Below are 12,468 nucleotides of genomic sequence, written 5' to 3'. Positions count from 1 at the left end.
GGAAACAGTACTGCTCGTCACCCCACAGAAGAGAGGGGCGGGGTCAGCAGAGCTCATTAGCATTTAAAGGGACACGGACTAGAATGGCTTGCTAAAAACAGAGCTGATTTTGACATGGTAAAAAATGTGTTTTTTACACTACTATTGAGAAATTAACCAAACTATGTTATAGACTATGTTAAGACCCTACATAATCATATCAACTTGTGGAAAATGGGAATCCAATGACCCCTTTAAGACAGATTTTAAGAGTGAGGCTCTGTTCACACAACCACTCGGCAAGCACCAAGTGCATATTGGCTTTGGCAAGAAAATGGTGAGTTCCTCACTAGTTGGAAAATACTTTTAGTACGAAACAGCAACGCAATATATGGATGGAACTAAACAAACTAAAATGACCCTCAGTGATGTCAGTAATTGATTTTGTTTTAAACTTTTTCTCCAGAATTCCAGATAGACACACACACTTCTACAGGGCATTCCTCGCATTAAAGGTGCAGTCACATTTTGACAAAATGTTGCAGATAAAAAAAAAAAAAGTGTATTATCAACAGATGAAGCACCATTCACACAAATGCCACTTTCAAGCCAAGCAGCTTTCTGTTGGTTAACAAGCCAAATCTGAACCAGTTACAAAATCTTCCCAATCGTGTGGATTCCTTCCTACGAAGAAAAGAAACTTTGACAAACAATGTGACTGCACATTAAGACATCAAAACACATGTATGTGACTAACACAATTGCAATGTTTCTAGACAGACAGATGGATATAAGCTCGTATATGATGCTGTAATGACCTGTTTGTCACAAATATGCAAGGATGAACAGCTAAATAATAGCAAAATATAAAGAAATACAGCACAAAAATATACTTACGTCTTATTTAAAATGCATATTACATATTTTGCATTATTTTAATTAAAAATAGCATAAATTGCATTATTTTAATTAAATTTTCATGGTAAGGCACAAGTAATTACTTTTTAAATGCATTTCTCACTACTGCAAAGTGGCATTGCTTTTTTAAATATGTGACATATTCAACTAGTCAATAATGAAACTTGTTGATGATCATGTCATTATCCACCTTTACTGATTTTATGGATTTGTTGTTGCATCCCGATTTGTTTCATTTGCATTGTCCTGTACGTTTGGTCGAGAAGAGAAGCTTGTGACCACTGAATCTCCACTAGTTGAACTAATCTAGTTTGTGTCTTTTTCCCAGTGTCACCCAAATCTCCATCATGAGAGAACCACTGAAACAGATCTCAGATCAGCTGCTTGCAGGAACGTAAATCTCAAAGAGATTCCACACTTTCTAATCCTACTGCCTGAATAGTAGATGGACTAAGACCATTAAGATCAGACCACTACTCGGCCAGATGGCGTCTCTGTCTCCTTCTCTATCCATCACGCCCCATTACAAGGCCCAGATTAGCAATCTTCAGACTTGTTTACCTATCACCAGCAAGGAGGAAGTCCAAGATTATCCGTACAAAGGATCAGGAGGTTTGTGAATGCGGTAGGGGGAAATAAAACTGGCTGAACATAAGGTAACCACAGGCCTTCGCTGTCACTATGGGAACCTGCTGCGAGAAGATCCTACTTCATAAAAAAAGAAAGCCACGGCTAGCAGAGACGACCGCAATGACTGTCACTAAGCGACTGGCTCTTTCCTCGACAATTACAGAAAGAGACAGTAATTAAAGACACTCCTGCATGCCCTCAAGCTAATTAACAAGGTGAAGGACCCGGATACTTGAGTGCTGCCACATTCCTTACAAGCCACATGGCTGGTCGTGGAGATATGAGGAGAGGACACCTACACAACCGGACAGAAGATGAAGCAGGCAAGGCCCTGTTTAAAACAATACCATTTCAAGACAATGGCGACAAAAGAGGCCACAATTGTGCAGCAAGTGATACGCTGCATAGGTCAATGACGTGACGTTTATTTTCAATCTATTATTTAATTCAAAATGACTTGAATACATGTCTTCAATGATTAAAATACATTTTTGACGTTTTTGGGAGCAAAAAATATATCATAAGGTAGATAAAAATCAACTAAAATAACTAAATTAATAAAGAAAAGTAGTTGAATAATCTTATTATTTCATAGAGACACATAAGAACTGCTGCACTGCTTTATTAATATTTGAAAAACATATCAAATGAAAGTTGAAAAAACAAAACAGGAAGTGAACGCAAAGAACTGCAAACCCTCATGACTGTTTGTCAAGGTTCTCCTAAAATACCAGATCATTTGACCTCTTTATGACAATGCAAGATCAGTTCTGGTTGTGCAATGTCACATGGTGCGACCCAAAAACATAATTCATGAATTAATAATATCAATAATAAAAAAAAGTACAAAAAAAGCACAAATAAAAATGCTTAAAACATTAATGGTTCAGATATGTGGTTAAAACATGCAAAGAAAATATATATTATTACTTTTTACACGATGGTTAAACCGCATGACATTTTTTTGCCGTCGAGTGAAAACATTTGTTCAAAATGCTATTAAACTTATGAAACCAACATGAATACAAAAAAGGACACTTCTAAAAACTTTCCTGTTTAAACTAGATTTGTCCAGACATATCAATGACTTGCCTGACATTTTAGTTTCACTTTTGTTTTTGGCCATCGGTCTAGACGAAGACAGCTTGTGGAAAGAGGACACGTTCCATCAGGGCTACTCACGTCTACAATCTCCTAGTTTCTAAACCTGTGTCCAGACAGCATTAATCACACAAAGGGCCTGACAGCGGCAAACTATTTTTGTCACCGGCTGAATTTGTACCTCATTAAAACTTAAATACTACACAAATTATCTTGAATCCAGCTTGCTGGGATTCATAAATCGTTGAAGGCTTTGGCTCAAGGTCAAGCCACTGACGGCAGAGCTAATGTTGATGTTGAATGTGTCAACAGTCATCTTCCACGGGGAAGAAGCATGTTTATTTGAATGATTATGAACACACTACATGAAGTGTGTTCATAATTCAGTAGAAACTCTCACAACTTTAAAAAAAGTTATACAAAATTTACCTCAAAACAAAGCCACATTAACACGCAGCCTAGTCCTTTCATGCACCGACAACTACACAGCAACAAGATCAGGGATGTTTAACGGCTGACAGGTTTGTCTGCTTCTCACGTTTTCCACTGGCTTTGCTCGTCAGGTTTGCCGTGTGACTGTGTCGGAGGGCAGCTCGAACAGCTTCAGAATTGAGCCTCTGACCACAGAGAAAGCCGTGCCAGGGTTATGAAATACCCCTCCACAAATACACCTCCCATCCAGAGAGCTCTGGTTTGCACTTGCCTCTCACCACCCAGACATGTAGGCGCTGTTGGCAAGAGAACGGGTCCCCCTCCCTGCGCTGGAGTGGCTATGACACTCGCCAAGCTGTCCTAATGCAATGCGGCTCAACTTTGTGGGGTAAAGTCTGCTTAATGCCCAGCTTCGTCCAACTCAAAGGTATTTACACATCAACTTTACCACAGTATCTCGGTGCAGGAGAGGAATTGCGATAAATGTAAATCCAAAGGAGATTTCTTACATTTCTGCTATATTTGTGCAAAACAAATGGCAGAGCCTGACATAATAAAAGCAGTTACTTAGAAATATTATGCCATTTTGTACAAGCCACACAATTTTAAAGCAATTTTGAGCAGGTCACATATCATTCTTCGACGTAACAAATCAATTCATCAAAGCTGCATCTGTTATTTCACGAGTAAACTGCAGGCGTAACGGTGCTCAAAGACAGCTGGGGTAAAGAGGAATGGAGCGATGGACTGAATGTGGCAGACAGCCAGAGGAGAGCCAATGCATTTTAATGTGAGCTAGAGCTTGAGTGTTTGCATCTCAGTGCTCAAAGTGGAAAAACGGCGCTGGTCCTTGCTTTGATATTAATCTCAGCCAAATTTATTTTATTAGATTAACTAAATGTTTACTGGTGTTGAATTTAGGCTAACTGAAATAGTTTTACTCTATCCTGTGTGAATTCTGAAGTCGATTAGAATAACAGCAGAAGCATCGTGAACGTCGCAGTGTTGATAAACCATAACATTAGACAATTAATGGACACCTTTATGTTAGAGGACGGGCCATTATTTTTTCATATAATGACAATCAGATTAAAATAAAATCATTTGCATTGCATGCCTGGTGAAATTATTTAAGTTCAATAAAGAGTCATGAGAAACATTGTTGATTGCACAAGTTACTGGTTATGAACACCTTCGTATCCATCCTTTCTCTGAACTGCTTACCCTCTGTAGTGTTGTGGGAATGCTGGAGCCTATCCCAGCTTCGTGGGCCACAGACGGGGAACACCCTGGACAGTCCATCTCAGGACTCTCTCTCTCACACACACACACACACACACACAGGGCAATTTATTTTTTCCAATGGTCCTTTGGATTGTGAGGAAAAAACAGCATGTGGAAGAAACCCACACCAACACAAATAGCGAACATGCAAACTCCATACAGCCACGCACTACCATTCAAAAGTTTGGGGTAGCTAATATTTTTTTTATGTTTTCGCAAGAAGTCTCTTATGCTCACCAAGGCTGCAAATATAGTAAAAACAGTGTTATATAGTAGTAATATATATTTATTTAATGCCATGTCAGCATCACAGGCTATTTTCATGGCAAAAACTATTTGAAAAAATACAAGTATAACAAATAAAACTAAGCAAACAAACAAACACAAGCTATATTACCCAAGAAGTAAAAATTAAAACTTTTTCTGGCAAAATTATACTAAACTCTTTAAGTGAGTTCACTTCATAAAAGAGTTTTCTACATACATTAAAAGCTGGAAAGGCCAATAAAATATGTTTGACAGAAAGGGGAATCTTGCAAAACATGCACTGAGTAGAGTCTTCACCTTTATGCAAAAATGCATGAGTCAGTCTTGTATGACCTATGCAACATCTATATAAAAATAGAAATATAATACATTTATACATTTAAAATTTTAATTAAATCAATACATAAACAATAATATCCTGGCCAGAGGAGAACTGGCCCCCCGACTGAGCCTGGTTTCTCCCAAGGTTTTTTTCTCCATTCTGTCTCAGAGGAGTTCTGGTTCCTTGCCGCTGTCGCCTCTGTTGGGGACACTTGATTTCTAGCGATTATCGTCAATTTGATTTCACAGATACTATTTAAACTAAACTGAGCTAGACAATGGCATCACTGAATTCAATAATGAAATGCCTTTAACTGAAAATTGAGTGTTTAATCTTATCATTAAACATTACTGACACTCTATCCTCCAATGTGATACTGTTAAGTGCTTTGAGCGCTATATAAATAAAGGTGACTTGACATCTGGTAAATACCACTTGATCAAATCAAGTTTTAAAAGAGATTAAAAATCAGTTTGAAATTTCCAGATGTATTTGTTATATTGTTAAGTGATATTAGAGCCAGACCATAATCCAGGTCCATAATAATCTACAACATGTACCAGTTTTAATGACAACAGTCAACACTTTGCAAGACTAAACAGTTTTCCCTGTTGCTCTCACTACACAAACACTATCTTGTCAAGCAGGGATAAATGTAAAAACAATTACAGTTACAGTAAAAAGCATGGTGCAGAATTGCCAGAACCCTGTAGCGTTCAGCATCAGCTCTCATTAAGCACTGGTGTGTGTTTCATCCACCACAGTGTGCGCCATCCAACTCAGAAGGACTGTAAACACCACAAAGACTCCATAAACCAGAGTTGTAGTTTTATGATGGGAGTAAGCGAGGAAAATAACAACACCGAAATAAGCGGCGCTTAGAAACCGAGCGATTACAGGTGCATAGAAAGAACAAGATCGAAATTAAATCTGGAATAGGATGTTTTGCCCCCCGAAGCAACGTGGAGAACTGCAAAGGGGCCACATTACATTCCTCAAGTGAAATGATTTTTCAATTAGTGTGTGAACTGCGTTTGGAAGAGGGGGGAGTCTATCAGAGGAGGGGTCTCAGATTCAATCAGTTCAGCTACAGACGGAGGGCACTGTGTAACGGGGGGGTTAGCGTCACCGCAGGGGAATGTCTCTCTCTCTCTCTTTCCTCCCCCTACTCAGCCGCCTGGCCCTGGAGCCAAAGAGAGACACATTGTTTAGTCTAAATCCTGCTAGTACAGGGCTACACACTCTAGACCCCCATCACACAAACTGCAAAACATACAAATAAGCGAAAATGCATTTCGAAAAACAACTGAGAAATTCAATATCACAAAATCTGTACGTTTGCGGCTTTATTTTCAAGTGTCACACTACGGAAAGCTATATATATGTGACACTCGCAGCATGAAATGCAGACGCCGAGCTGACATGACATGCAATCCAGTGCTGAGCAGTGCCGCACACATGCATACAACACACCCATACTGAAGCACTATCAGAGTACAAATCAAAAGAACGTGGAAATGCTTGACAGAGTGAGACAGCCAACTCCCACTTCCTGCCCTCCCCCACAGACAGACGGGCAAATTCCTAAAGGCCGACAGAGCTCGCAGACGCAGACAGGGAGGGGGGTAACACGTAAGACACAGGGCAACAAACACGCCGCTGCGGTGGGACCACGGTGTGTTTCAAAGAAAATATGAGGAAATATCAAAGAGCGTCACGTCTGTGCTAATTTGCACTCGTTTTATTATTCCGTGGAGATAATTATCTTTGCTCATCAAACGCTCAAATTAGAGTGACGAAAAACCTCAAAGGAAATGATATTAAATCCAGACGTTTGAAATCATATATTTGGATAATTACAGAACGGGATCCAACGTCACACTACCCCATGTGTCATTTTATGTTAACCCCTTCAGCGTGATGAAAAGAGAGAAATGTGAAAACCAGAGCACCACCTTCAAGCAGCAACAGCAGCAGGTTCTTTTAAAAAGCACAGCGTGATGGGATCAGATGATAATACTCAAATAGAGAGATGGAGCAAGGAACTCCTGTTATATTTTCTATAAAAATAATTATCGCACATTAAGCACGGCCTAAAATAATATATGACCCTGGAGCACAAAAGCAGTCTTAAGTCGCTGGGGTATATTTGCAGCAATAGCCAAAAATACATTGTATGACTCAAAATTATTGATTTTTCTTTTATGCCAAAAATCGTTAGGATATTAAGACAAGATCATGTTCCATGAAGATATTTTGTAAATTTCCTACTGTAAATACATCAAAACATAATTTTTGATTAGTAATATGCATTGCTAAGAACTTCATTTGAACAACTTTAAAGGCGATTTTCTCAATATTTAGATTTTTTTGCTCCCTCAGATTCCAGATTTTCAAATAGTTGTATCTCAGTTGTCATATTCTAACAAACCATACATCAATGGAAAGGTTATTTATTCAGCTTTCAGATGATGTATAACTCTCAATTTTGAAAAATTGACCCTTATGACTGGTTTTGTGGTCCAGGGTCACATATGTCGCTCTGGATAAAAGCGTCTGCTAAATGACTAAATAAATAAATAAATATGTGTATAGCACAGTCAAATACTAATGACCTTTTCTCTTCTGAGGAGCACAAAAGAAGATATTATGAAGAATGTGTGTAACCAAACAGTTGATGGTCCCCATTGACTTCCATTGTATTTTTTTCTATGGAAGTCAATGGGGACCGTCAACTGGTTGGTTACCCACATTCTTCAAATGATCTTCTTTTACATTCCACAGAAGGAAGAAATTCATACAGGTTTGGAACAGCTTGTAAATGATAACGATACATTTTCATTTTTGGGAGAGCTACCTTTTTAACTTTAGCGGAAGATAAATTATAAATTTAAAACTTTAATGCTTTTAAAAATGTAGTTAGTTAAAGGCTAACTTAGTAATTTTGAATAGGAAACACTTTCATTTTTTTCCTAAAATTAGTTTACGAATTAACATTAATTAGCCACTGCAGACCCCCTGTTGAAGACCCATGATATGATGATTATCATCATATTCTTGGACAACTATTTATATGGTTGGTACCTTCAAGAATAAATGGACATATAAAGTTTCTAACATGGTGCACAGCCCATTATTCACCAATTGATGCACAGTACTGCATGCTCCACAGAACGTCCTTGACCGAGAACACAATATCTCTCTTCGTGGCACAGCTAGAGTCTCTAAAAAGTGCCAATACTGCATATGACCTATCACCAGAGCCTTAATGTTACACACATGTGAGTGTGTGTGAATAATGGGTGCTGATGGGCTTAGCAGAGTGGCAAAAGATCCATAGCTTTATGCTCTCACAGCGGTCACAGACAGGGTAATGACTCTCACACACAGCACAGCCTCCCCTACCCTTCATCTTAATCTTTTCCATGCTCGACAAACCGTCCTCTCGCTGGTTTCTGCAGGGCCCAAGCCTAAAGGCGGTACATTACGGTGCTAAACTCCTTCAAGCGAAACTAACTACCCGTCGAGGGTCTAACTCCCATCTAAATCACTGTGGCAGCTCCTAACGGCTTTAAAATGAGCTTGTGATGAGCCCTCGAACCGGTTCACCAGCATGATTGGACAAGACCACACTTTTAATTACCGTGTCTGTCTCCATTGTAACCTCATTGTGTGGTCTTACCTCTGTAGTCTCAACCGCAAAGCTGAAATTGCATTCCTCACAGGACATGTGGGTTTGGTGGAATATGTGACCCCAGTACAATTATGTTAACTAAGGAGGATCCGTATGGCGATGACGCAGAACTTAAAGGAATTTGTTAAGAAGCTTTCGTTCAAGAGATAAACTAGATGGGAGATGTGAATGTGCCATTTCTATAAGTGTGCTCACCCTGGGGGTTTATTAGATTGTAGATGAAACTGAAAATCATAGCTGAAGTGGTGACTCATAATAACTATAAAAAATAAATAAATACAGCCTCTGAATTTAGCTTTCCCATTTCTCAAAAATAATACTGGGGTTATTTACATAGCCAGAAACTGTCTGGATTAATATAATGGGAGATATTTTGTGGACGCACTTGCTGCATTCAAAGACAGAAACATTTAAAATACTGGCAAAACAAAGAGCTTTTTTGAATGTTTTTATAAGACGTCACTTTTGCTCACCAAAACTGCATTTATTTAACAAAAAATGTAGTAAAATCAGTAATATTATAAACTTAATTACCATTTTAAAAAAATCAGTTTTCTATTTGAATATACTGTAAAATGTACTTTATGATTTGGGCTCAAGAAACATTTATGTTGAAAATAGTTGTTGTGCTGCTTAATATTTTTGTGGACACTGTGATACATTTTTCTCTGAATACTTTGATGAATAGAAATTTCAAAAGAACAGCTTTATTTAAAAAAATAAATAAATTACAGAACTCTTTAAAATTGTGTTTTACGGCAGCCTCCATGAGGGAGCGACCCACTGTATGTAGAATAAAACAGCATTTTCTGGGTTTTTCTAATGCAAGTATACAACATTTTAAACATTTTTGTCAATTGATCTAATGTCATTAGGAGTAAAACATTATAATTGGGGAAAACGACTGGGTGCACCTTTAAGGGATAGAGCACATCCCCTCCCATCCTCTCCCTAATCTACTGTACCGGTGGAGACAGAGACCATTATCTCATCGAGGTCAAGCTGAACCCAAAATACATTCCCAACCAGTAGTAGTGCATTTAGCACACATTAAACACTTAGTAACCCACAAAATTCTGTATGCCTTGTGACTGATGCAGGCTTGAATTAATTCTTGCACACAACATGGGAAAATAATATCCATCTACCACATTCCTGCAATGTTTTAGAGACTTTTCAAGGGTCTCAAAACAATCCATGGTACAATCTCACACGCTTCTGATCTGATGACTAACTGCATATCCATAACAGCCTGGTAAACAGGCTCTAATGGCCGACACACAGCATGGTCGATCTGATCCGTATGAAAGCAAGAAGCAAGAATCAAAATGCACTCTCTGATAATGATCCGCAGTCGGTCTTATTTTGGACTACACCACTGCCAGGATTTTCATACAAAATAAAATGGTCCAGTCAAACCCCTTTAGTTTAAATAGAGTAAAATAGATTTAAAAAAATTAATAAATATCAAAACAGGAACATCACTGGCTAAAGGTCATTTTCACTTCAACTGAACCTACAAGTCTAGATTGACATACAAGGAGACTTTTTTTTTTTGATGCATTAATTGCATTCAAAGACAAAAAGCACTCAAAATACAGACAAAATAAGAGTAATAAAGAAAATCCACAGATTTTAGGGCATGTGCCAGGAGAGTGCTATGGCACAGTCGTGGGTAAATACCATAATACAGGTAATAATTCAGAAATATGGACCATACTAATTACCATCACTGTATTATGATACCACAGCTCCACGATCTACTTACTCTTACAATGATTTGGGGAAACGCAGCTCACCACAGTACTAAAGACTAATTAACCCATTATAAAACCTGCTCTAAAATACATGTGAATGTAAATACTGTACACGCTTAAAAATAAAGGTTCCAAAAGGGTGTTTTTGCAGTGATGCCATAGAAGAACCATTTTTGGTTCCCCAAAGAACCTTTCAGTGAGCAGTTCCTAAAAGAACCATTTTGAAGAACATTTTAAAAATCTAAAGAACCTTTTCTGCTTTTGAAAGGTCCCATGGATGTTCACGATTCTCCATAGAACCATTTATGCCAATAAAAAAACTTTATTTTTTAAGACTGTATATAACCATGGAAGATCTGCTTATATTCAGGAATATTCTCTGGTTTATTAGCTCCAGCTTTTCTTTCTAAGTAGCACTACCTGCTCGCTTGTGTAACTTTTGATGAACTCAAAGTAAATCCACTTTGGTTAAACTACAGAAGAGCCATAATACTGAAACTAGATTCAACACAACACATCTCTAGTAATGAACCAGAGACGCAATATGAAGCCCGACACTTCTGAGAGTTCACATTTGTACAGTGAAGCGATTCAGTTCACTTCGCATTACCGCGTGCATGCTACAATGCGTGATTACAATAAACAACATGCACAAATAATCTCTGTAATAGGATACATACAAGTCAAATGTAAATCTGAAGCATATTTACCAGCCACAGCACTGAGCAGAAGCAATGTGCACAACCCCAGTGACAGCACTGATGCTCGGTTTAGGATCCGCAGTCTCATCCTGATGATGGTCCTGCTGCTTCTGGATGGGTTCAGCTCCCCCCAAAAAAAAAGTTCCAGTAGATTTTCTTTATTTTTCCCCTCTTCTCTATCGACCGAAGTTCAACTCATGTGCTCGGAGGGAATAGTCCGAAATTAGACGTGCAATGCATGATTTTAGACGCCTTTGGGTTAGTGTGTGCTTTGATAAATAGATTACAAACGCATTTTCTCCACGCTGGTTTGGAGTTTGAGCGATTATACTTCATGCAGTGTATGTGATCCACTTCCTCGCATGTCTTCAGCCCCTTTAGGAGAGGTCTCAAAACCTGCTGCGATCGCGTCTCGGTTCTTATCGGTGTTTATGAACAAGATTTAGTTTGATGTATTTGGTTCGGGTCCAGATGCACGAGCAGTATCTTAATATGGGTCAGGTTTCTTCGTGTCAGTCCGCTTCAGTCGTTGTTTAGCTTCACAAGCTGACGACATGACCGACATTTCCCGGCTTTATTCCTGCATTGATGCCAGAATAATGTCTCTGAAATGAAGCAGATCTACGGCAGAAGGCGTCGAGTCCATCGGTCGGTTCAAGCGGCCGAACAGGAGATACATTGAGTCCGATCCGAAGCGACAGAGGCCTTTGATCAACAGCGCGGCGAGTCTCAGTCGATGAACTGATCTCCAGTCAGGGTCTGCTCGGGTAAATTAGCGCATTTCTCCCGGTGTGGATGATTATCGCCCCGCGGATCGCGTCGAGCTCCTGCGGCCGCTCTCGGTAACTTCAGCTCCGCCTAGAGCAGACAGATGAAGGGCAGCCAGTCCTCCCACTCTCTCTCTCTCTCTCTCTCTCTCTATCTCTAACCAATTCAATAAGAAGTTGTCTCGCTTTCTTCCTCCCCTTTCACCCATAAACATTTTCCTTGGTTACAATAGTTTCCGCCAAAACACCTCACTTGCTACATTTATGCTATAGCCTTCTACAACTAAGGTAATTTGGTTTTACACTAACAAAACGTGTTCATAGCAGGCAAACAACCATGGTATGTTTTTATATGTAGGCCTACCATGCATATTTATTGCTGTCAGATGATTAATCGCATGCAAAATAAAGGTTTTTGTTTACATAATATATGTGTGTGTTCTGTGTATATATTTATTACGTATATATAAATACACACACATACAGTATATATTTTGAAAATATTTACATGTATATACATTTATATTCTATTATATATAAATATAGTAACATTTTTCTTAAATATATAGCCTACATGCATGTGTTTGTATTTATATATATATTACATTATGTAAAC

At 38.6% G+C, this 12,468-nt stretch overlaps 1 protein-coding gene across 1 annotated transcript in view; it reads right to left on the bottom strand.

Moving 5' to 3' along the window:
- bmpr2b (bone morphogenetic protein receptor, type II b (serine/threonine kinase)) overlaps positions 1–12,020 on the bottom strand; it is a 74,110-nt gene extending 62,090 nt beyond the window's left edge. Inside the window, exon 1 of the mRNA XM_079427168.1 lies at positions 11,095–12,020. Coding sequence (XP_079283294.1) covers positions 11,095–11,173 — 79 coding nt within the window. The 5' untranslated portion in view covers positions 11,174–12,020. The remainder of the gene's footprint in view (positions 1–11,094) is intronic.
- Positions 12,021–12,468: the final 448 nt, after the last annotated feature.

Source organism: Barbus barbus (assembly GCF_936440315.1).
Source record: "Barbus barbus genome assembly, chromosome: 10".
Taxonomy (NCBI): domain Eukaryota; kingdom Metazoa; phylum Chordata; class Actinopteri; order Cypriniformes; family Cyprinidae; genus Barbus; species Barbus barbus.
Note: the sequence above shows the minus strand (reverse complement) of the source record. Positions and strands in the feature narration are given on the sequence as shown.